Source organism: Panthera uncia (genome assembly GCF_023721935.1).
Source record: "Panthera uncia isolate 11264 chromosome D3 unlocalized genomic scaffold, Puncia_PCG_1.0 HiC_scaffold_8, whole genome shotgun sequence".
In the NCBI taxonomy this organism is placed as follows: domain Eukaryota; kingdom Metazoa; phylum Chordata; class Mammalia; order Carnivora; family Felidae; genus Panthera; species Panthera uncia.
The window spans coordinates 7,806,833-7,833,241 of NW_026057586.1; the positions used below are offsets into that span (position 1 = coordinate 7,806,833).

Consider the following 26,409-nt stretch of genomic DNA (forward strand, 5'->3'; position numbering starts at 1 on the left):
AGGTCACTTTAGGATTCTGTGTTTTCAATCGTGTTTTATTGCCAAGGATACCACGACACCAGTCCCAACTTAGAATCTCAGGGAAAGCCTTTTTGTAGATCATGACTGAACTGAGTCTGAAATCGTAAGATTTGGGTCAGCAAATAAAGGTAGGGCTTTTATCTGTCAGAGAGGAGGGGAATGAGAGGGAGGAAGGCATAGTGCTCACTGGTGGTGAGGGGGAGGACTGGTGAGGGCGAGCAAGCAAGACAGCATAAAACTCAAGGTGGAAGATACGGGAGGGACGCTGGTCGGCTACAGAGTCTGCTCTTAGAGGGCTTTCTACTTGATGCTGAGTGTTTTGGCCTCCCTTCCGAAGGCAGGATGAGCTTGCTCTTCTGCTTGCTGAGGTTTGCGCGTGCCACGGTGGGTGGGTGAGGTGGTGGGGCCTGTGGTGGGCTGTGGTGACGGGCGCGTGGTGGGCGCGTGGTGGGCCGCCGTGGAAGGCAAGTGTGGAAGATGAGGCTGGAAGCATTGTGGGGGACAGCCCCATCCGGGTGCTCACTCCAGATGCTTCACAGTATCTACCACTTATGTTACAGTGTGTGGATGCATAGTGCAGAAATTGTGTTTACAATGTGAATTCTGTCTTGTTGAGACTATTTGGGATATTTTGCTGATCTGATTTAATTCTGTACCTTCTTTTCGTAATGACAATGAATATCCTCTGAAAACTGGCCTCCCTCCCCCTCCATCAACTACTTCATAGCCTTTTGAACATTTTTAGCCCAACAAATTAAAACTCTGGACTAGTTTCTGTTGTTTTTTAATCCTTTCTTTTCTTAAAACGTTACCACCCTGCCTTTTATTTTGCTTAGAAGAAATGCTGGGAATAGTGAAAATTGCAAGCCTGATTCTTTTTTTTTTTTTCTTTTTAAATTTAAATCCAAGTTAGTTAACATATAGTGTAATAATGATTTCAGGAATAGAATTTAGTGATTCATCACTACATATGACACCCAGTGCTCATCCCAAGTGTCCTCCTTGGTGCCCATCACCCATTTAGCCCATCCCCCCACCCACCTCCCTCCATCAACTCTTCAGTTTTTTCTCTGTATTTAAGAATCTTTTATGGTTTGTCTCCCTCTCTGATTTTAATCATATCTTTGCTTTTCTTCCTCTATGTTCATCTGTTTTGTTTCTTCCTTTTTTTTTTTTTTAAATGTTTATTTCTGAGAGTGAGAGAGACAGACAAAGTATGAGCAGGGGAGGGACAGAGAGAGAGGGCGACACAGAATCCGAAAGTCTTTATGCTCCAACATGGGGCTCGAACTCATGAACTTCAAGATCATGACCTGAGCCTAAGTTGGACTTAACCCACTGAGCCACCCAGGCACCCCCATCTGTTTTGTTTCTTAAATTCCACATATGAGTGAGATCATATAATATTTGTCTTTCTCTGACTGACTTATTTCATTTAGCATAAACACTTTAGTGCCATCCACTTTGTTGCAAATGGCAAGGTTTCATTCTTTTGTTGTTGTATTTAAATTTTTTTTAAAGTTTATTTATTTTTGAGAGATAGAGACAGAGCATGAGTCGGGGAGGGGCACAGAGAGAGGGAGACGCAGAATCCAAAGCAGGCTCTAGACTCTGAGCTGACAGCACAGAGCCTGACGTGAGGCTCTAAACCACAAACTGTGAGATAATACCTGAGCCCAAGTTGAATGCTTAATTGACTGAGCCTCCCAGGTGCCCCAAGATTTCATTCTTTTTGATCACCAAGTATTATTCCATTGTGTATATATATATATATATATATATATATATACACACACATTTGGCATTTGGACTCTTTCCATACTTTGGCTATTGTTGATAGTGCTGCTATAAACATTGGGGTGCATGTGCCCCTTCGAATAAGCATTCCTGTGTCCTTTGGATAAATGCCTAGTAGTACAATTGCTGGGTTGTAGGATAGTTCTATTTTTAATTTTTTTGAGGAATCTCCATACTGTTTTCCAGAGTGGCTGCACCAGTTTGCATTCCCACCAACAGAGCATAAGGGTTCCTCTTTGCATCCTCGCTAACGTCTGTTGTTGCCTGAATTGTTAATTTTAGCCATTCTGACAGGTGTGAGGTGGTATCTCATGGTAGTTTTGATTTGTATTTCCCTGATGATGAGTGATGTTGGGCATCTTTTTATGTGTCTGTTACCCATCTGGATGTCTTCTTTGGAGAAGTGTCTATTCATGCCTTTTGCCCATTTCTTCACTGGATTATTTGTTTTTTGGATGTTGAGTTTGGTAAGTTCTTTATAGATTTGGATACTAATCCTTTATCTGATATGTCATTTGCAAATATCTTCTCCCATTCTGTCGGTTGCCTTTCAGTTTTGCTGATTATCTCCTTTGCTGTGCAGAAGCTTTTAATTTTGATGAGATCCCAATATTTCATTTTTTCTTTTATTTCCGTTGCCTCTGGAGACATGTCAAGTAAGAAGTTGCTGTGGCAGAGGTCAAAGAGGTTGTTGCCTGATTTCTCCTCGAGGATTTTGATGGCTTCCTGTCTTACGTTTAGGTCTTTCATCCATTTTGAGTTTATTTTTGTGTATGGTGTAAGAAAGTGTCCAGGTTCATACTTCTGCATGTTGCTGTCCAGTTTGCCTAGCATCATTTGCTGAAGAGACCATCTTTTTTTCCATTGGATATTCTTTCATGCTTTGTCAAAGATCAGTTGGCCATACATTTGTGGGTCCATTTCTGGGTTCTCTGTTCTGTTTCATTGATCTGTGGGTCTGTTTTGGTGCCAGTACCATACTGTCTGGATGATTATAGCTTTGTAATACAGCTTGAAGTCTGGAATTGTGATGGCTGCGGCTTTGGTTTTCTTTTTCAGGATTGCTTTGGCTATTCGGGGTCTTTTCTGGTTCCATACAAATTTTAGAGTTGTTTGTTCTAGTTCTGTGAAGAATGCTGGTGTTATTTTGATAGGGATTGCACAAGCCTGATTATTGTAGTACTTTCTTTTTATACTATTTTGAGAAGCACTCAATTCATCTTTGGACTTATTAAGGTTATTTGAAACAGTTTCACAAGAAAATAGACTTTTTAGAAAAAGCTCTATAATACTGAGATCTTCAATTAATGTTCATGAATTTAAATTACAAATTGTCAAAGTTAATGTTGAATAACATATATTGTTTGTAGGTATATAAAAGTAGTATTTTAATGGAGAAGTGCTAGGTGGAAGAATTGTCTGTCAATATTAATACTGTTACTGTGTTTCTAGTTTGTTTTCTTTGGGCTGATAGTTATTAATATAATGGCCTCTGGTTTAAATTTTATTAATTTTTAGTTTTATTTTCTTGGGATTAGAGAAGATAGCCTTAAATATATACTGAATTTTTCATTGTGGGTGAATAAATAGTTTTTGCCAGTGTTTCTTGGAAATGTGAGGAGTTGTAGTCTTTGAAATGATCAAAGTTTATATCTACTTATTTATAAATTAAGTTAAAAATGACTGGGCTAAAACCTGTTAAACCATCTTTGTTTCAATAACAGATTTTGCTTGATATTGTTTGTTTTTCAGACCACAAAGACTCAATTCATATTGGGTCTTTACTCTTAATTATGCATTTCATCAAGAGAAAATAACCCCCTTTATCCAATTTTTTTTGCCCCTAATTATTCATTATTCATATTTCATAGATTTTGCTCATATTTTACTACACATTTAATTTTTAACCTTTTATGTGCAAAGATAAGGGTGTCCTTTTATTTTTATTTTTTATTTAAAAAATTTTTTTAAGATGTCTTTTTTTAAATATGTGTCAATTATTAATTTTTTTTCCTTCAACATGAAATCTTATTTGATTTATAGGAAAATTTAAACACTTTTTTTGAGTGAGTGAGAGAGAGAGAGAGAGAGACAGAGAGGATGAGCAGAGGAGGGAGAGAAGGGGAGAGAAAGAATGTTAAGCAGGCTCCATGCTTGTTGGAGCCTGACACGAGGTTTGATCCTACTACCCTGGGATCACGACCTGAGCTGAAATCAAGAACTGGACCCTTACCCTGCTGAGCCACCCAGGCACCCCCATTTTAATCCTTTTTGAGTGTATAATTCAGTGGCATTACATACATTTACATTGTTGTACAATCATTACCATTTTCTATCGCCAAAAGTTTTCTGTTATCTCAAACGGAAACTCCGTACCCACTAAACAATAACTCCTTTTCCCCCTTTCCCCGGGCCCCAGTAACTTCTATCCTGCGTTTTTCTTTATGAATTTGACTGTTGTAGACACCTCGCATAAGTGTAATGAATCATTCAATATTAGTCTTTCTGTATCTGGCTTATTTTACTTAGCATGATGTTTTTCAAGGCTCATTCATGTGTCATGTGCCAGAATTTCATTCCTTTTTAAGTCTGAATGACATTTCACTGTACATGCAGACAGCATACTGCATTTTGTTTATCTGTTCATATGTTGATTGACACTTTTCCAACTTTTGGCTGTTGTGAACAATGTTTCTGTGAACATTAATGTATAAGTATGTGTTTGAGTCCCTGCTTTCGATTCTTGTAGGTCTGTTACCCAGAAATGAAATGGCAGGATCATATAGTGATTCTGTGTTTAATTTTTGAGGAATTGCCATATTGTTTCCATAGTAATGGCGCCATTTTACATCCTTACCAGCAAGTCACAGAGGTTCCAGTTTCTCTGCATCACCAACACTTAATATTTGTCTTTTTTGTTTTGTTTTGTTTTGTTTCAAGTTTGTATTTAAATTTTAGATAGTTAAAATATAGTGTAATACTGGTTTCAGGAGTAGAATTTAATGATTCATCACTTACATGTAACACCCAGTCCTCACCCAACAAGTGCCTTCCCATTTAGCCCATCCCCCCTTCAGCAACCCTCAGTTTGTTCTCTATTGTGAAGAGTCTCTTATGGTTTGCCTCCCTCTCTCTCTCTCTTTTTTTTTCCTTCCCCTGTGTTCATTTGTTTTGTTCTTAAATTCCACACGTGAGTGAAATCACATGGTGTTTGCTTTTCTCTGACTGACTTACTTACCTTTGCGTAACACACTCCAGCTCCACTCATGTTAATAGCCATCCTAATGGAGGTGAAGCAGGATCTCACTGTAGCTTTGATCTTTTATATAAATTTTTTTAGGCCTCATACCTTTTAGTTTGCTTCCAGAATATTCATCCTTGAATGAAAAAATTTCTGGCATACATTTTTATCCTTAGTTTCCAGAGTATTTCCTGTTTTTGTTTTCATATATCCTCAGTGGAAAGGTGAGAGTGAGATCTCCAGTGCTCTTTTGTTCTGTCTTAGTGATGCTGTCCTTTTACCAGCTAGTTTATGGGGGAATGTCAGCACATAGAAGATGTATTTTGGTCTCTATCATTATTGATTTGCAAGTTAGCTTTCTCTTTGTAGTTTATGTATGTCTTTCAATTTAAAGGATATAATTTCTAGTTAAGTAGTAACTTACCTAGAAGTTTCTGATGGCAGAACATTTGCCTTGAAACAGCCTTTTTTATGTGAAGAGAACTCATAGGATTTGCTGTTTAATTGTTTTGTAACTATATGACTTTCCCTGTCACATTTCTTTAGTAATTTTAGGATCAGTTTGAGGGCAGGGATGTCTCTTGTAGTAATGCATTTCCCCCCCACTATACCTGCCACTGTGTTAAGTATACAGTAGGCCTAATAAATACTTTGTGAGAGATTTACATGCTGATTTTGAACTTGTAACAATTAAGTATTAGAAACTAGGAGGAATTTATGCTTCATTAAACTTTTTTATTTATTTTTATTCGTTATTACAATTCATATTAAATATGTAAATATTGTTAGTTTAGAAAACTTTAGGTGTGCCTATTATGCACTGGTAGTATTTTAAATTATTTCAGCAGGTATTGATTATTCTTATAGGGAGGAAGAAGTTTTTGTTTGGGTTTGTTTTGTTATTTGTCATACTATTGTAAATTATTCTCCATGAAATTTTCCATACTGGCTCCTGAAATTGGTTGTTCTCCCATCTCGTGTTTAAATGTCTGCAGAAAGAGAAGCTGCTCATGGTGCTGGCGTCCCTGGGAGATGCCATGTGCTACCATAAAAGTGGTGCCAGTTCAGACCAGCCGGAGGCGGTGCTGGTGCATCACCGGATGGCCTTTGTGAGCACTTCTCTGTTCGCGGTCCGAGTCCTGCAGACGCTTCTCCCTGTTGAAAAGGTGAGGGTGGTAATGTTCCTTGTGGTTTATTGAATGTTACAAGTAAGTGTTCAGTCGTAAATTTCCTGTGATCATTTCATGATTTCTAATGATATTAGAAAGGTAGTAATTGAGGAAGACTAACATGTTTGAACAGTTTTGACAAGTCATTTGATAGAAAAAAAATTACTTCTAAAAAAAATTCCTTTTTAGGTAACTTCTTAAAATTGTGGTGTAACATGTTTAGAAAAGTACGCCGTTCAGTGCATTTTTACAATGCACTGTATTAAAGTGTTTAAAAAGTGACCACCACCCCAGAACATGAAATACAATGTTACCAGCATTTCAGAAGTCCCTTCCCATCAGTTACCTCTCATTCCTTTCTCCAAGCGGAACTTTCTTTCTGACTTCTGTCACTATCAATCAGTTTGTCTGTTTTTCAACATTACGTGAATGGAATTATAAGGTATGTACTTGCTCAAGACTTTTTTTTTGAGATTCATCACTTTTGTTGCTTGTAGCAGTTGTTTGTTATATAACTGTATGTTAAAGATGATTTTAGTAGGTGTACATATTTCTTTTAAATCATTTCATGACCGGTTTTTTAAAGTTTATTTGTTTTGAGAGAGAGAGAAAGAGAGTAGGGGAGGGGCAGAGAGAGAGGGAGACAAAGAATCTGAAGCAGGTTCCAGGCTCTGAGCTGTCAGCACAGAACCCAATGCTGGGCTCAAACTCACAAACCCTTAGATCATAACCTGAGCCAAAGTCAGACGCTTAACCAACTGAGCCACCCAGGCGCCCCATGACTGTATTTTTAAATAGAGGTTATATCTCTGAATTTGAATGTTAGTTGTAAAACATCTCAAATTATTCATGCACACATATTTTATAGTGTACTTACTGCAAAAAGAAAGGTGTGGCATGTTTTAGTGAAGGTATAGGAGAAATTACTGCAACTAAAGAACTATTTCCTGTGCCTTTTGATGTCCTTTGTTATAGACATTTGCCCTTTTGTTTTCTAGAATTCTGCATAGTATCTAAACTCCCATATTTTTCATAATACTTACATATGCAATATATTACCAAGTCATCTGGAAAAATAAGAACAAAACATTAAATTTTAAATTTAGTATTTTGCTTTAGGAAAAAGAGCATCACTCTATTAATTTTAATTCTTACCTTTTATTCATTAGTCATTATGTTTCTAAAGAAATTTTCTGTTTTGAAGAAATTTGCCAATGTCTAAGCATTATGAAGAATTCCAGTCATGTAAGACTATAATTGCATTTAAGATATGGATGTCTCACTTTATGTAATAATATATAGCTGAAAAGTTAGTAGTGCTACATTAACTTGTTACTAAGTATTACAAATGATCAATTTATCTATAGTATTGATGTAAAGTATTGATGTAAAACATCAATTATACCATATGATTTTATTTATTGCTTTTTGACTATAGACTTTTTTTTTCATCTCTGTAGTTATTTGGATAGGAATCAATTAAAGTAGAAATCAAAAATGTTTTATTTTGAGTTACTTCAGTTTTAGAATAATATAAAGCCTCTGTGTATGTGTTAGTTTTTGAAGTTAGTTCTTTTTTTTTTTTTTTTAATTTTTTTTTTCAACGTTTTTTATTTATTTTTGGGACAGAGAGAGACAGAGCATGAACGGGGGAGGGGCAGAGAGAGAGGGAGACACAGAATCGGAAACAGGCTCCAGGCTCCGAGCCATCAGCCCAGAGCCTGACGCGGGGCTCGAACTCACAGACCGCGAGATCGTGACCTGGCTGAAGTCGGACGCTTAACCGACTGCGCCACCCAGGCGCCCCTGTTAGTTCTTTATTAGTTTTTGTTTTTGAAGGCAAGTCACTATCTGTCAATTTGGTACCTTTCTTAAATACATAAATTGGCATTTCATTAGAATAGTAAATCAGGCCATGGAGGAGATTGTGATTAAGGTATTCGTTTATAGATGGTTATAATTGCTTTCATTAATAAAGTAAGAACTTTAAAATGAGATGCAGACAAAAATCCTATTCCATTGCTGTTAAATTTCTTTCGGTTCATGATTATGCTGCCCTCTGCCTGTTGCTGGCTCACCAATAATTGAAATGGAGGTTGGATTCTGAAACTTTCAACCTGGAAAGTGGTTTTTAAATATTTGAGTTACCACCTGCCAAATATGTAAATTGGAAGTTGGAAAATGATAATGTGAATCTTTGTAGAGATTTCTTGGATTTGAAATTTGGGCAAGATGACCTTGAAGGCCTTTTTGAAATGGATAATAATTGGTTTGAAAAGATTTTGAAAAATACCTATCAGCAGGTTAAAACGATGAATTGGTAATCTTATGAAAAATGATCTGTTTGGATAAATCAATTTGGTAAAAATTAAGAGCTAAAAATACTGGCCCTGTGCTCGAAGCAGCATCCAGAGCATCGTAGGAAACTCTGGCTCTTTCTAAGCCAGCAGCCTAGGGATGCAGAAGAATTTATACCATAAGCCTTTGATTTTTTCACTGAGATATATATATCCCTAATAATTTGCTAAAGCTCATAGATTCAGAGCAGCACTTCTTAAAGTGTAATGTGCAAACAGATCACCTAGAGATCTCGTTAATGACATCTTGCATATTCTGATCCATTAGTTCTGCAGTTCTCACAAGCCCTTGGATGAGGCCGTGCCTGATCTGAGTGGGAAGGTTCAGAGAAAGCAATGTTATATCCCTCCTATCCCCCCAGCCCACCCGACTCCAGCCTTCGAGATAGTACTGTTGATTCTTTTTATCTAATAGTGGTGATGGATTTGCCCTGAAGTGGCTTCACTTTTAGTTCTGACTGACAGGTGAATAATGCTGATAAATGTAGGATGGCGGTCTTCAGTCTGTTGACTGTGATCAGTCCGCTGGACCATGCCAGGATTCAACCTGAGATTGGAGCCTGGTGCTTTGAGTTGCTGAGATGAAGTTTCATGTGTAGGTATGGAGAGTGAAGATGTCAGAATTTCTTAGTGTTGGGGTGAAAAGAAAGAAAGGAAATTAATATTTATTACGTGAGTGAGATCTGCTAAACATCTGCTTGGTGCTGAATTCTCACATCAGCTGTTCTTACTTTTCTGACTAGAGTCAGAGAAAGCTCTTTTTAAACTAGAACACAGCACCTTTGGAGTTAGATCCGTGAGGCTTTAATATCTTGGCGCAGTGCCCAACTCCCAGTCTCCTTTGCTAATTCTTCTTTCTCTCTAACCTTTGAAAGGAATAGAAACCCAGGACTGACCCATTTGTGGTCTTTAAACAGCATCTGTTTGCCGACACCTCCTCGACTCATAGTTCCAGACCATATGTGTCACCTGAAGCGCAAACTCGTAGATTCAACATCCTTTTTGACATCTTCACTTGGGCGATGATCGATGTTTCCAACATCACGTGTCTCAACCCTAATTCTTCACTTCTCTGGTCTTTTTACGGTCTTGCCTCTCTGGGTGGATAGCACCTTCGTTCTTCTGGTTGGTTGTTGATCAGGCAGAACACTTAGAGTCATCCTTGATTCCTGTCTTTTACGTACACCTGAATCCAGTCCCTCCACAAAATTTCTCATTTCTTCCTTGACATCTGTCTGGAGTCTGAACCCTTCTTGCTGTTCGCACCGTTGTTACCTGAGTTCGAGGCACCTTTCTTGCCTAGGTTGTTGCAGCAGCTTCCTCATCTGTCTCTCATTTCCACCCTTGCCCTTTTCCGTCTGTTCCTGTAGGCTGCTCTTGATACTTGCTTGAAATTTCCCAGTGCTTCCCCAGGGGCAAGTCTTAAGATGACCCAGAGCCCTGCCTGATGTGTTCACCAGTGCCCTCAACTCCATCCCTCAGTGGTAACTGCACTGGCCTCCTTGTCTCTGGGCCTTTGCACTTGGAGTTCACTCTTCTATGGGTGCTTTTCTGCCAGAGATTCAAATGCCACCCTATCAGAGAGGCCTTCCCTGCTGCTCTAGAGTGTAGCACTTCCCCCCCAGGTGGCTGTTCCTCTCCATCTTTCCCATCTCTTGTTGTTGTTGTTGTTTTCTGCCTTAGCACTTGCTGGCCACACCTGCTATCTTATGAAATATATCGATTTACTCTGCCTTCTCCACTGGAATGTTCCCTTCGTGAGGGTGGAGGTTCTGTTTGTTTCCTGCTGTGCCTCCAGGGTCTGGAATGACTCCTGGCATACTGTAGGGGAACATAGTAGGGGCCCAGCAAGTATTTGCTGAGTGAGCAAACCATAGGTGAGCAGATAATCTAGTTTGCCTCTCTTTTTCCCCCCTAAGAGAGTTCTTCACAGAATCATGAAATTTCTCTTGATTTTCTAATAGCTGCTGTCTTAATAGTTAGGGCTTTATTTCATGATTACATAGAACTAAAAATTTGATTCCTATAGTTTCTGATATTTATTTGGCAACTTTATTTGATTTTAGAAGCATCATTTAGCTGATTTAGCCCTTAATGTTAGATTTTCAGGCAGTTAATAATTATTCTTAAAATAGGATATGCATGAAATAAATGGTGACCAAGCCTGCCCTTTAATAAAGACAGCCTTTCAGCCAAAGTAATAGGCTATGCCAAAAGATTTTCTCCAAACATTGAATTTTGAATCCTTTTTGTTTCCTTCATTCATAGAATCCTATCACCAAACTAGAATCATTAAAAAACAGAACCCAAAGAAACAGTTCTTTCAATTTTAAATCAATTGTTTTAAGGTTACAAAATGTATAATATTTCATTTGGGCATGTTAATTTTATACTAATTAAGGGTCACTCCTCTCTGAGTGTTTTAGAACTATGTAATTATTGTTGAATTTCTCCTTTCCCCTCTGAAATATGAACTAAACAAAAAATCAATTTCTGTTCAAATCAATCTATAGTTGTGTTTGATTTAGTGTTATTCAATTCAATATGTAGTTAATAAGCCCTGGGTTATGTGTTCAGCTTCAGTGGAGAAGTGCTCTTGTTTTCAGGACTTTATTGCATTATTCTGCAGATTTATGTGCACAGCATGAAATACTTAGATCAGAAAGCCTCCTGCCTTCAGTTTAGTAGCAGAGATATAAACAAGGTTCACGGCCTGGGGGGTGGGGAGAGTGACTCTGGTTGTTGGTTTGGGGAAGGAGGAACTATCCTGTGTGCCAGGCTTTTGGAAAGAGTTGAAATTTGGACTTGAGTTGTTTTGAGCAGAGAAAAATTACATTGAACAAGACATAGAAGTGAATGATGTGTTAAGGAATAGAATTTTCTTTGGAGAAGCATAGACTTTGTGATAGACAATGATATAAATAAAAAGTTGAGCTAGCTATATTAAAATCATAGTCTACCATATTTTTCTAAAACAATTTTTAACTTTTGTTTTTTTATTCATTAAGGCAAGCCAGTTTTTACCAGAGCCTTTGTCAGCAGCATTATTTTTAGTTTCTTTGGACATGCCTATTTCTTTGGAATATCCAAATATTCACGAAGCTGTTGTGGCATATTTGGAACAGCTGAATTCTGAAAACTACAGTATTTATAAACGAACTGCGGAGGCTGTTTATTCAATCGAATGTACCTGTAACTTCCTGTCTGATGTTGGGAAGGAGGTAAAAAGTTCTGTTAATGTCTTTTAAATATTCTTTTGATAAAATATTTAGAAAACATAACCTATACTTTCAAACTGATGGACATATAACAATTGAATATTGGAGGTGAGATACATTATTATTGAGCGTTCATTTTTCAGATCAAGGTAAGTATATGATTTGTGTAAAGGTAAAATAAAGACTTTAGAATAATGATTGGTGTGCATTGATGAGACCCATTGGTTTTTGAAAAGGCAGTAATTATTATCAATGTCTTAATATTGAATAGAGAGTTCCTTTTTGAAGTGACTTACTGTGTGTGAACAGTGACAATTGACATAAACAACTATAAGGGCCATTTTAGTGCTTTCTGTAGACATATTTTTCCTTTAATATTTCATAGACTTATTACATACACAGAGCCTGATTTTTTATTAAATACAATAACGAGGTAGATTGTAAGGTAGAATGACTTTAGGTGCAGTGTTATGGCAAAGATTATGTATTGTTATTTATCCCTTTTAGAGATACTTTTAGGATATTTAGTATGTTGTCAGTAAAGGGGTTTATGAGTCTTAAAATAGACACTGACTATAATTGTTGTTTACTGTTTGGAAGTACCAAAATGGGTCCTGAAGATCTAAAAAATTAGGAAATAAATTTTTATTCCTTTTGTTTCCTACAGTGGAAATTATCTCAACCTCTTAGTTCTAATTTTCCTTTATTTACCTGTTATTTTTTCCTTTTGTTTTGCCATATCTCACTGCTGCTGGCTTCTTGTTTCTTCCGTGATAGAAGTTCAGATTGTCAAATTATTTCCGTGATATTCTGCATGGTCAGTTAATCATGATGTGTTGGTTGTCCTTTATGTTTGTAGAAGTGGTCAGCATGTAGAAGGGGAAGTGGATCATAAAATACACAAGTCCTGCTTTGAGTCTACAGTTAGTAGGGAGATAGGGCTACAAACTGTCAAAGAATGTGGCCACTCGATTGTAACTTTAAGCCTACTTGGAAGTGAAAAATAGTCTCTTGTGGCATTTAGCTAGGAATTTTCCCCCCTAAGCTGACATTTTTAGTTTGCTTGTTAGGAAAGTGGACTTAAGTAAATGTGAACAGTCTCAGGGTCTTTGAATGATCTAATTTCTTGAAGTTGCTTAGTTAGCTGTTGAGAATTCTACTGTACATGAACTTGACATTTACTGTTCCCTTCTGCTGTTTTTTTTAGGGAGAGAAGAATCTCTTAGAATTAGTGGAGCTGGCAGACCAAGCCTTGCGAAGCTTTTCCTATCATCAGCATTTCCCCCTAATAAAGGAAATCATCTGCATATGTTCAAAGATGTAATACTCGCTTTCTTGATATGATTATATTATTATAGGATATATTGTGTATGTGTGCACTTAGGAACAATGAAAACAGAACTGGCCTTAATTTTTACTGTTTTTTAATTAAAATTGTTTTTATGTATGTTTGACCTCTGAACTGTATATGTATAGCTGCATTAGGGCAGTTAACTATTTTATAGGGTAAACTTTAAAAATACCATGCCTATAATCAAAATGAATTATCCCTGGATTTTTATACATTTGTTTTGGTGTCCATCCAAACCAAGTATTCAAGCATATTTGTTTATTTGTCTCTAAAGTTTTGATTAATAACTTAAAATGAGGGTTTTTTAATGTAAGTTTCATTGCTTCCTACTGTTTTCCTATATGGATTTTTAGAATGCGTCATGCACTGTTTATTTTGAAGACATTGGAGCAGATTCCTATTTAGAATTTAGGGTCTTCATTGCTTTTGGAAGGAGTAAATTCCATGATGATAAATATTGATTAAGTATGGGATTTATTTATTTATTTATTACCTCACATAGTCACTATGTTTGTGTGTGTGTGTGTGTGTGTGGTAAGAACATTTAAGATCTGTTTTCTTAACAAGTATCAAGGATACAATACAGTATTATTAACTCTAGTCCTCATAGAGTACATTAGATCTCCAGAATGTATTCATTCTGAATAACTGAAACTTTGTACCTTTTGAACAACATCTCCCTATTTCTCCTATTCCTCAGTCCCTGGTCACCACCATTCTACTCTCTGCTTCTATGAGTTTGACTTCTTTAGATTACACATGTAAATGAGATTATGCCATGTATTTGTCTTTTCTGTACCTGGCTTAAGTTACTTAGCCTAATGGACTCCTGCTTCATCTGTGTTGTCACAAATGATAGGATTTCCTTTTTTTTTTTTTAAGGTTGAATAATGTTCCATTGTATATATACACCACATTTTCTTTACTTGTGTATCTATTCATGGACACTTGAGTTGTTTCCATATATGGTTACCCTTGAATGATACAGGTTTGAACTGCGAGGGTAATGCAGATTTTTTTTTTCTTTTTTTTTTAAATGTTTTATTTATTCTTGAGAGAGAGAGAGAGAGAGACAGAGCATGAGTGAGGAAGGGGCAGAGAGAGAGGGAGACACAGAATCTGAAGCAGACTCCAGGCTCCAAGCTGTGAGCACAGAGCCCGACGTGGGGCTTGGACTCACAAGCTGTGAGATCATGACCTGAGCCGAAGTCGGACGCTCAACCGACTGAGCCACCCAGGCGCCCCAGATTTTTTTCAATAAATATGTGTATACTACTGTAAATGTCTTTTCCCTTATGATTGTTCAAACTTTTTTTCCTCTAGCTTACTTTATTATAAGAGTACAATGTATAATGCATATAACGTACAAAATATGTATTATTGGCTGTTAAAATTATTGGGAAGGTTTCTGATCAACAGTAAGCTATTAGTAGTTAAGTTTTTGGGGAGTCAGAAGTTATACATGGATTTTTAACTGCATAGAGGTTGGTGCCCCTAACCCTTGTGTTGTTCAGAGGTCGACTGTATTGGCTGTTATGAGTAATACTAGGATGAGCATGGGAGAACAGAGATTTCTTTGCGATACTGATTTCATTTCCTTTGGATTCATAATGAGAAGTGGGATTGATGGATCATATAGTAGTTCTATTTTTAATTTTGAGGAAACACTGTACTGTTTTCCATAATGGCTGTATCAGTTTACATTCCAAATATGGGTTTTTAAAGACTTGTATGGGTACTTTAAAAAAAATATTTTTTGATATTTATTTTTGAGAGAGAGAAAGATAGAACATGAGCAGAGGAGGAGTAGAGAGAGGAAGACACCATCTGAAGCAGACTCTGAGGTGTCAGCACAGGGCCTGATGTGGGGCTTGAACTCACGAACCGTGAGATCACAACCTGAGCTGAAGTCGGACGCTTAACCAATCGAGCCACCCAGGCACCCCTTGGGTACTTTTTAAGAGAATATTTTCTGCCTTGAAACAAGTGCTTGGATAGATATTAATATTGGGTTAGTTAAATAAGATCCCACTTGGAGGAACTGGAGTAGGAAGAAACCCTTTCCAATATTCTTTTCAATCTCTTTAGTAACTCGCTTACCTTAGATGTCTTGGATGTTTTACCTTTTTACCAGCTGGAAATCTGCACAGGCCAGTCCATTACTTCAAGGAGAAAGTCAGAAGGTGTTTCTTCGAATGTTATCTCACCCATTACTGCAAGTGAAAGTTGAAACTTACAACTGCTGTTTGGAAATTATTAAGGTGGGTTTTTTGGGTTTTGTTTTGTTTTGTTTTTGGTGGGGAGAGCAAATAGTGGGTTTTCTTTCTTTCTTTCTTTCTTTCTTTCTTTCTTTCTTTCTTTCTTTCTTTCTCTTTTTTAAATAGCATTTTATTTTTCTTTTAAAGTAGGCTCCATGCCCAATGTGAGGCTTGAACTTATAACCCTGATATCAAGAGTCGCATGCTCTATCTGCTGAGCCAGCTGGGCGCCATTGGGTTCTCTTACTAAAAATCTAAAATTAGGGAGGTGCCTGGATGGCTCAGGTGGTTAAACATCCGGCTTCGGCTCAGATCATGGTCTCGCAATTTGTGAGTTTGAGCCCAGCGCCGGGCTCTGTGCTGACAGCTCAGAGCCTGGAGGCAGCTTCAGATTCTGTGTCTCCCTCTGTCTCTGCTCCTCCTCTGTTTGCACTCTGTGTCTCTCTGAAAAATAAATAAACATTAAAAAAAAGCCAAAACTCTAAAATTAGGGACGCCTGGGTGGCTCAGCCGCTTAATCCTCCAACTCTTGATTTTCGCTCCAGTCATGATCTTACAGTTTTTGACTTTGAGCCCCACACCGTACTCCACACTGACAGTGTGGAGCGTTCTTGGGATTCTCAATCTTTCTCCCTCTCTCTCTGCCCCTCCCCCACTCTCTTTTTCTCTCTCTTCTCTGTCAAAAATGAATTAAAAAACTAAATAACTCTGTGTAGAAAAAGCATTTGATAAAATACAGCATCCTTTCTTGATAAAAACCCTCAAGAAAGTAGGGATAGAAAGATTGTACCTCAAAATCATAAAGGCCATTTACAAAAGACCTACCACTAATATCATCCTCAATGGAGAAAAACCGAGAGCTTTCCCCTTAAGGTCGGGAACATGACAAAGATGTTCCCTCTCACCACTGCTTTTCAAGTGGTGGTGAATAGGGCTGGAAGCCCTAGCTTCAGCAATCAGATAACACAAAGAAATAAAAGGCATCCATATTGGCAAGAAGAAAGTCCAACTTTAGCTCTGCAGACGACCTGATACTCTGTGTGGAAAACCCAAAGACTTCACTAAAAAACTGCTAGAACTGATAACATGAATTCAGCAAAGTTGCAGGATATAAAATCAATGCATAGAAATTGGTTGCATTTCTATACACCAATAATGAAGCAGCACAAAGAGAAATCAAGGAATTGATCCCATTTATAATTGTACCAAAACCCATAAAATACCTAGGAATAAACCAAGCCAAAGAGGTGAAAAATCTATATACTGAAACTCTAGAAAGCTTATGAAAGAAATTGAAGAAGACACACACAAAAAAACGGAAAAATATTCCATGCTCCTGGATTGGAAGAACAAATATTGTTAAAATGTCGATACTACCCAAAGCAATCTACATATTCAGTGCAATCCCTATTAAAATAACACCAGCATTCTTCACAGAGCTAGAACAAACAATCCTAAAATTTGTCTGGAACCAGAAGAGACCCCAAATAGCCAAAGCATTCCTGAAAAAGAAAACCAAAGCTGTAGGCATCACAATTCCAGACTTCAAAGATGTAATCATCAAGACGGTATGATAATGGCACAAAAACAGATCAATGGAACAGAATAGAGAACCCAGAAATGGACCCACAAATGTATGACCAACTAATCTTTGACAAAGCAGGAAAGAATATCCAATGGAAAAAAGATGGTCTCCTCAGCAAATGGTGTCGGGAAAACTGGACAGCGACATGCAGAATGAACTTGGACCACTTTCTGATACCATACGCAAAAATAAAGTCAAAATGGATGAAAGACTTAAATGTAAGGAAACCAACAAAATCCTGGAGGAGAAAACAAGCTACTTTGACCCCTTTGACCTTGGCCGCAGCAACTTCTTAACATGTCTCTGGAGGCAAGGGAAATAAAAGCAAAAATGAAATATTGGGACCTTGTCAAGTTTAAAAGCACAGCGAAGGAAACAATCAGCAAAACTAGAAGGCAACCAATGGAATGGAATTTGCAAATGATATATCAGATAAAGGGTTAGTATCCAAAATCTATAAAGAACTTATTAAACTCAACACCCAAAAAACAATCCAGTGAAGAAATGGGCAAAAGCATATATAGACACTTTTCCAAAGAAGAAATCCAGATGGCTAATAGACATATGAAAAGATGCTCAACATCACTCATCATCAGGGAAATATGAATCAAAACCACCATTAGATACCATCCTACAGCCATCAGAATGGCTGAAATTAACCACTCAGGCAACAACAGATGTTGGTGAGGATGCAGAGAAAAAGGATCTCTTTTGCACTGCTGGTGGGAATGCAAACTGGTGCAACCTCTCTGGAAAACAGTAGAGGTTCTTCAAAATATTAAAAATAGAACTACCCTACGACCCAGCAATTGCACTACTAGGTAGTTACACAAGGGATACAGGTGTGCTGTTTGAAAGGGCACATGCACCCCAATGTTTATAGCAGCACTGTTGACAATAGCCAAAGTATGGAAAGAGCCCAAATGTCCATCAATGGATGAATGGATAAAAAAGATGTGGTATATATGTACAATGGAGTATTGTCAATCAAAAAGAATGAAATCTTGCCATTTGCAACTATGTGGATGGAACTGGAGGGTATTATGCTAAGCAAAATTAGAGAAAGATAAGTATCATATGACTTCACTCATATGAGGAATTTAAGATACTAAACAGATGTACATAAGGAAAGGGAAGCAAAAATAATATGAAAACAGAGTGGGACAAAACATAAGAGATTCTTAAATAGAGAAAAGAAACAGAGGGTTGCTGGAGAGGTTGTGGGAGGGAGGATGGGCTAAATGGGTAAGGGGCATTAAGGAATTTACTCCTGAACTCGTTGCACTATATGCTACCTAACTTGGATGTAAATTAAACAGTAAATAAATTAATTAAAAAGACATTTATGTTGTGTTAATGATGGGAGTATTGTAAGAAAATGATTTCTGTCATGTGTTCAAAAGTGATTTCTATGCTTAGGAAAAAATTTAGGTTATTTGGCTTAAATGTTTTAGTGTTAGCTATAGTACTATTTTTCTTTTGAAGAAAATACTTTCATTTTTAAGTTATAAAATATTTCAGCATAGAGTAGTACATAAAATATTAACTATTTCAATATTGCAAAGAACGTTGTACATAGATCAGTACTGAAAGATAACATGTTACTGTGTACTCTTGAAAATGTACTCTTATATTCATCATTCTTGTAAGTACTAACTGGATAAAACAAATGTTTACATTTTGCCAGTTTTGCTTCTAACCCTCTTTTATTCAGAGAAATAAAAATATTAGTTATAACTGAAGCTTCTTTCCTTTTTCCTCTTCTTTCATCCACCAAGACAACCACTCTTACATAATTGGTGTTTGTCCATATATATATTTGTACTATGTATGTATGTATGTCTTTATAAATAATGTATGCAACTGTTTTTTCTGCTTAAAAAAATATATAATTTCATATGTTTTTGCTGCCTTATGGCTTTCATTTAATGGTAGGACTCAGATCTTACCAATTCATTCTTCTTAACTGCTCTTTAGATTGAAAACACTTTTTATTGATACATATTTAGGTTCAGTCTACTTTGTACTGAAATATTTTTTTCAGTATTTTCATTGAAGGTCTGTAACTGTTAGTACATGTGTTTGAAAATGCCTTGATTTTACCTTATTCCTGAGTGATAGTTTAGGTGGATAGAGAACTATTTAGGTCTATTGCTGTTTTTCCGTAGCACTTTGCCAATAGTGCTTTGTTTGGCTTCTATCATTGTTGAGAAGTCTGCTATCAGTTAAATTATAATTTTCTTTTTTTGTTGTTTACTTGTTTTTAAGATCTTTTCCTTGTCTCCGGTGTTCTACAGTTTCATTACAGTGTGTCTTTGTGTACATTTTTTATTTATCTTATCACTCTTTAGCCAAAAGACTCATATCTACCTTCATTTCTGGATAATTCTTAATTACTGCTGTTTCCTTATCCTTACTGTTCTCTCCAAGTAGAACTCTCATTAGATCTAGGTAGACCTCATTTTACTCTTTGTGTCTTTTAAGTCCTCTTTCCCATTTTCTGTGTCTTGTTTTGATTTGGTTGGCTGGGATTCCTCAGTGCAGTCATTCAGGATGCTAATTCTTTCCTCACCCATGTCTAATTTGCTTTTTAAAATTTGTAGTAAAATATACATGACACAAAATTTACCATTTAATCATTTATAAGTGTACAGTTAAGTGTCATCAAGTACATTCACATTGTTGTGCAACTGTCATCATTACCCATCTCCAAAACTTAACTTCCCAAATTGAAAGTCTGTACCCATTAAACAATAACTCCCCACTCTCCCTCCCCCCGGCCCCTGGTAGCCAACATTCTGCTTTCTGTCTGAATGAGACTGCACTAGGTACCTCATATAAGTGGAATCAGTGTTTGCCTTTTTGTGTCTGGTTTTTTTTTTTTGAACTTAGCATGATGTCTTCAAGGTTCATTTATGTTACAGCATATATCAGAATTGCATTCCTTTTTAAAGGCTGTATAATACTCTTGCATGTAAATACCACATTTGTTGACGTGCCACCCTCTGTTCAAGAAGATTTGGGTTGTTTCCCTCTTTTGGCTATTGTGAACAGTGCTTCTTTGAACATGGGCATACAGATATCTGTTTGAGTCCCTGCTTTTATTTCTTTTGAGTGTATATCCAGAAGTAGAATTACTGGATCATATGGTAGTTCTATTTTTAATTTTTTGAGGACCTGCCATGCTGTTTTCCATTGTGGCTGCACCATTTTACATCCCTACCAGTAGTGCATAATGCTTCCAGTTTCTCTGCACGGTCCCCAACAGTTGTTATTTTTCTGTTTTTTCTTTTTTAAAATATATATGTATTTTTTAAAGTTTATTTATTTTGAGAGAGAGAGAGCATGCATGTGCGTGTGGGTGAGGGGCAGAGAGAGAGGAAGAGGAAATCCCAGGCAGGCTCCATGCTCAGTGTGTGAAGCCGGACACAGGGCTTGATCCTATGAACCGAGAGATCATAACACAAGCCAAAATCAAGAGTCCAAGGTTTGGATGCTTAACTGAGTGAGCCACCAAGCAAGTGCCCTTGTTTTTCTTTTTTATAAATAACATCCATCTTTAACTCATCATTGTTGCTTTTAATTTATTCATCAAGTTTTAGATTTTGCTTATTCCATTTTTCATTACTATACTTTTTTAAAAATATTTTTTTAATGTTTATTTATTTTTGAGAGATACAGTACAAGCAGGTGAGGGGCAGAGAAGGAGGGAGACAGAGGACCCAAAGCAGCCTTTACACTGATAGCACAGAGTCTCATGGGGGGCTTGAACTCAGGAACCGTGAGATCATGACCTGAGCTGAAGTTGGAGGCTCAACTAACTGAACCACCTAGGCGCCCCTCTTTGCTTCTTTTTTTAACTCATTCTTTTCATAATAGTCTTTCATTTTCTTCTTTTGTTTCTTTGAAAATTTTAAACATACTAATTTTATAATCTTATTTAGATCATTCTATTACATAGAATGCTTTCATTTATTATGGCTATTGAATCTCTTATGTTGTTGTTTTCAGCCAACCGGTGATGTGATTTTTGATTGTAAGGTTATCTTTGGCAGGTAGTTTATACTTGGGGAATCTTATATTCTGTAGACAGTGGTTTTATAATTACTTCTGCCTTGTTTCCATGGATTTGACAGAGTTGATACCATAGCCTGGAGGGGCTTGTTAGGAAGTTATATCTTCATTTAATATGTTGAAATACTCATCAAAAGAACCAGTTGAGAGGGAAAGGTAGAGGGTGACAAGTGGCTAATTAGGAGAAGCTAGTGCCTTTGAAAGTTGAAGGCATTGGGATCTAGAATATTGATAGCTAACTGAACTTAGGTGGGCTTAGGTGGAGCAGCAAGTTGAATTGTATATTCTCTTTGAGATTGAGAGTAAGTGGTATTTGCAATGTGTTTGAAATGACTGATATGAGTAGAAGTTTGATATAATCAAATAGAAGGATTTGGGGGTTGCAATGAGAGCCCAGTTGATTGTCTTAATAATCTTGTTAGTGAAACAAATCTTTGCATAGTTATCTTTGGCTAGCTGTTTGTGGTTTTGGAGAATGTGAACATCTGGATCCATGGAGCATTGTGGTTTTTCCTTGAGGATGGGAGGGAAGGCCTTTGGTGAAAGTAAGCTGAGTAGCTGAAGTGATAGCCCATAGAATCAGAGGAAGTAAAGGCCAGAGGGAAGGAAGTAGTTAGGATTATACACTGGAGGTCACGGGAAATAGTATGTTACAAAGTGTTAAGCAAGGTAGAAACCTGTATTTGTGATTTTAGAAGGAAAACAAGCGAAAGGTAAGTTGAAGTGTTCTGAGATATCGGGCAGGTAATGTTATTGAGATGAGGAGGTCAAGAAGCTGAGCTCCATATGCGTGGGATAGTTCTTACACTCAGAAATTTAGAATAGTGGAATTGGCTTTGATGTTCAGATATTTGAAATGGATTTTAAATAATTCCTTGAAATGCCTTGCCAACCATTATAAAGCTTTGAATTTTATTCTAAATACAGTGAGAAGCTATGAATGATTTTATGCAGGAAATTGATTTGATCTGATTACCTTTTTTAAAAAGATCACTCTTCCTATTGTGTGGAGAATCAATTGTCAGGGGTCAAGAGTGGAAGCCAAAAGGCCAATTCCACTGTAGTGGCTCCAGTGAGATACGATGATGTGGTGGAGATGCTGGGAAGAAAATGAATTCAGGATACATAATGGATGTAGAGCTGGTTGGTCTACTGGTAATGGGAGTAGGGTATAGAAAGCATCAAGGAGGAGTTCTGGGGTTTGGGATTTAGTAATTGGATTGATCATATTGTCCCCAGTATTGGATTGTGGGTTGGATAGAATTATTTTGAATGTGTTAAATTTGAGATGCCTTTTTACATGTAAGTGGAGATGCTAAGTAGATGGTTGAATATAATAATAATAATAATGCCAGTTATATGATAGTGGCAATAGTAATGATAACAATTAACATTTATTCTGTATATCAGGTACTTTTATAAATGTATTCCCTACTTTAATCTTCATAACACTATAAGGTATGTATTCTCTCTTGAAAAAACAGAGATGCTATGAACTTGTCCAAGGTCTAGAAGTAGTAAAACTGGACTTTGAACCCGGACAGTCTGACTCCTAAACTCTATTCTTAAGCTTTGCACCAAACTGTCTCTGGAGTGTGGAGCCCAGACTAGCTGTAAAATTTCGAGTCATCAGCACAGAGATGGTGCTGAAAGCCACAAGGCCAAGTTGGGTCATCTGGTGAGAGACTGGGGAGAGGCCATCTAGGGTCTAACCAGATGGAAGGTGGGCACAGCAGGAGCCAGCAACAGAAATACAGAAGTGTCTGAGAGGAGAGGGGAGTATGGTATCCTGGGCGGAGTCAAATGACAACAGGGATGAACGCATTGGGTTCAGTGTCACGAAGTTGACAGGAGGCTTCTGTGGGGTGATGGGGCCTGAGGTCCTGCTGGTGTGGGTGGAGGACAACCTGGGAGTGAGCACATAGAGGCCTAGGACTTGTGCTGTGTTGCGATGGAGAGCTGGAAGATGGACTGGTAGCAGCAGGGGCATATTAGATCCGGGGACCCTTAGAGCATGTGACAGAGTCACAGGACTAACCCTGGAAGAAGAGGAAGTAAAGGTGCTGGAGAAGAAGACACAGGTGCAGGAACTGTGCAGGAACACAGGTACAGGAACAGGTGTTAGGAGGACAGCTAGGATGCAGGTTACGGGCAGGATTGGTCTTGGATGGGATTCTAGTGCTTTTTTGTTTGGCATAAAGACCAGTGTAGGTAAGTTGATATGTATTTAGTGATGAGAGAAGAAGAGTGTTTCATTAAGGATCGCGTCTTATTCCCATTAAGAAACTGAAGGTCAGAGAGCTTAAGTGTTTTGAGGAAGTAAGTGACAGAGCTTTTCTTAAACCATAAGCCAAGGCTATGCTCTTTCAAAAGCTCAGAATATACAGTTGCTGTCTGGCATGAAGTTAAAATTTAAAGAGAAAAAATATGTATAAATACGTGTGTGTATATGTACGTATGTGTATGTATAACTTTTTGACCTCTGAATTATTGGTAGTGGTTAGGAAGTAGAATTTTGCAGAGCAAAGAAAATTTCATTTCTGAGAGTCACTGTGGATTTTATGTTTACCTTTTTATATTGTATTTAAATTCTGTTAATATTTCAGGGAGCTTTTTTCCCCTCTGCCATCTTAGGCAGTCCCTAAGAAAATAGTGTTCTCTAGCTCCGATTGAGAAAAGAATTTGTGATAATGAGTCTGAGAGACAGTACGCAGTCAGTACTTGTATTCAGTGATGTATTATCAATATATTGATGATAAATATCCTGCATATATGTTGTCCTCCCTTTCCCCCAAAACTTCAAGTCTGTTTTCATTTGAATTTTTTCTTCCTCAAACCTCAGTAAGCAAAATATAAACACCCTGGGATAAGTTTGTTATGTTATTTTTTTATGTTTATCATTATGAAAACTGCTTGTTGGCAGAGAGTAACATAACACGCGTATCATGTAGACTCAAAAGCTCAGGCAAGAGAACTTTTTTTTCATCCTGTATTAGGTAAAAGAAAAGTTTCAATGAAGTGAAAAAGTGTCAACAGAAGAAAGAGGAGTCCTTTGGAGAATTAGTGTCACTGAATTTTTTTAAAACTATTTTACAGGAATGTTTAGGTGTCCATAATGTCACTAAACCTGTGTCTTCACTTTGTAATGGAATTCATTTTCTACTTCACCCGAAAGTTCTGTATGAAATCTCTGCATTTGGCATTCAGGAACCCAAAAATGAGGTATGGCCATGTTAAGAGTAAATGCAAAAGACAAATATAATTATACTCAGTTAAATGAAGATAATATTGTAATATAAGTAGATAGTGTGATGAGAAGCTGAGAAGAAACTTGCTTTTGATGTATGGGTTTAGTTGCGGTGTTATTTACATAAAAAGAAATGTTAAGGAAAATGTGAGAATCAAAATATAGGACATACTTGTTCTCAAAGAATTCAGATGAAGCTGTTTATGTTTTTCATGTAGGCTACGAACTGTACAGCAGTTATGGCAAGCAGGTTGTATTATGAGGGAACATTGTATTGAATGGAAAAATATACCTTAAATGTAAAACAAAAACAAAAAACACAAAACCACAAGGAAATCCTTATCGTTAGGGAGGAAGACGGGTTGAGACCAGAACGTAAGGTGAAGCTGCGGAATGTGAAATTTGAAGGAAGGGACGTTAATTGGAGCGCCTTCCCAGATTTTACACAGAGTTACGGGCACATACGGTGACTTGGCGGGAGACCTCACTTCGTCGGGTTCTTTGATCGTGTCGTCTCGTCGGGCAGGTGAACGCCGCTGCCAAGGCCATTCTGATGTATCTGCTGCAGGGACGACTGATGATGACAGCGGCGACCTGGAGCAAGTTCATTGAGTCTCTGTGTCCTGTCATTCCCGTGCTGCAGGTACTCGGAGCGGTTCCCCACTTCCCGTCCCGTTTGTCTGGCGTCGAGCGTGACTGACGGAAGCACGTGCACACAGCAGAGCTGTCACGTGGCGAGGGAGATGGGGGGGGGGGGCGAGCAGGGCGCGGTGGTAGCTCCTTTGCGCGCGTGCACTTCACGTACCCGGCCGGGGCGGGGGGTGAGCAGCGAGGAGCAGGCGTGTGGCACCGACCGAAGCCCGGAACGCGGCCTTCCGTGGAGGCTCTCGGGCACGGCTCGCGGGGCTTTGGAAGCACGTGGTGTGTAACGAAACTTGACTGGTGACTTCCATGCCTGTACGTACGGGGACTTCGATTAACAGGTTCTGGGGAACAGGCTTTTCCGGCACTCGTGCTGGGTGATGGAGGGGGAGGAGCGAGGGGATTGGGGTCCCCCCCCCCCCCGGGGTTTCCCCCCCCCCCCCCCACGCCACCCCGCTGTCTGTGGGTGAGAAAGTGGCTGGGCAGCGCCATTCTGGGAACAGCCCTTGCGGAGAGGCGGCCCTTCGTGTCTGCGTCCTCCGCGGGAGGTGCCACAGTCAGGGCCTTGGAAAACAGAGGAATGGCGGGCGTCGGGGGAGTCGGCCTATTCTCCTGAAGTTCCGCAGTGTTATTTTTAAGCGCAGCTTTATGTAAGCTTCTCACCTCATGGTGCCAAGTGACTCCTCGGCCGAACTGAAGGAAGTCCGGGGGCTGCTCGACGGGCCTCCGCAGTTCTTCTTTCCAAGTTAAAAAAGAGCGGCATGTGTCCAGCAAACGGTCACTTCCCCTTCTCCGAAATCCGTTAGGGCTACGCGGACACCGAAGAGCCTCTGGGAAAATGCGTCCTCCTCCTGAGCAGAGCGAGCCCCGAGGCGGACGAGGGGGCCCTCCCCGGCACCGCGCACCTGAGGGCCCTGCTGCGGCTGCTGCTCGTGAAGAAGCCGCCGTGAGTACAGCCGCGCGCTCCCGGGCTGCGCCTGCGCCGAGAGCGGGGACGGCGGGGGGGGGGGCCTCGGTGTTGCGTCCTTCTGACGCAGGGGAGAACCAACGAAGGTGAAGGGAAAGGGAAGGGAAGCTGCGTGCCCGGAGCGTCCGCAGAGGCAGCCGGCCTCGCTGTGGGACCGCTCCGGGTGCCGGCGCCGCCACGTGCCGTTGCTGGGGCTGTGGGCTGCCGCTGAGCCGCGGGGACGCGCGCGCCGTGCCTCCTCAGGAACCGGCACCCTGCTTGGCTCCGCGGGCGGGCGCTGTGAAAAGCAGGCCTCGGTCAAAGGGTAGCGGCCCGGTTGACCGAACACCAGAGTGAGCAGGCGTTTGTCCTGGCCTTTGGGAAGCTGGAAAAGTGTTCTTTTCCCCACCAGTAGTGTTACGTGCCGTTGAAACCAAACGAGAAGAAGAAAAATGCACTGTCGTCTCGCCCTCTCTGCCAGTGCCCCGTGGATGTTTCTGGTG

At 38.9% G+C, this 26,409-nt stretch overlaps 1 protein-coding gene across 5 annotated transcripts in view; it reads left to right on the forward strand.

Annotated features, from left to right (window-relative positions):
• The window catches only part of RTTN (rotatin), a 162,721-nt gene that overhangs the window by 21,698 nt on the left and 114,614 nt on the right, over window positions 1-26,409 (forward strand). For all 5 annotated transcript variants that reach the window (XM_049619629.1, XM_049619628.1, XM_049619631.1 and 2 more), the window contains 7 exons: window positions 6,055-6,225; window positions 11,594-11,806; window positions 13,011-13,123; window positions 15,289-15,415; window positions 24,168-24,293; window positions 24,845-24,961; window positions 25,767-25,906. In XM_049619629.1, coding sequence (XP_049475586.1) covers window positions 6,055-6,225; window positions 11,594-11,806; window positions 13,011-13,123; window positions 15,289-15,415; window positions 24,168-24,293; window positions 24,845-24,961; window positions 25,767-25,906 — 1,007 coding nt within the window. The remainder of the gene's footprint in view (window positions 1-6,054; window positions 6,226-11,593; window positions 11,807-13,010; window positions 13,124-15,288; window positions 15,416-24,167; window positions 24,294-24,844; window positions 24,962-25,766; window positions 25,907-26,409) is intronic.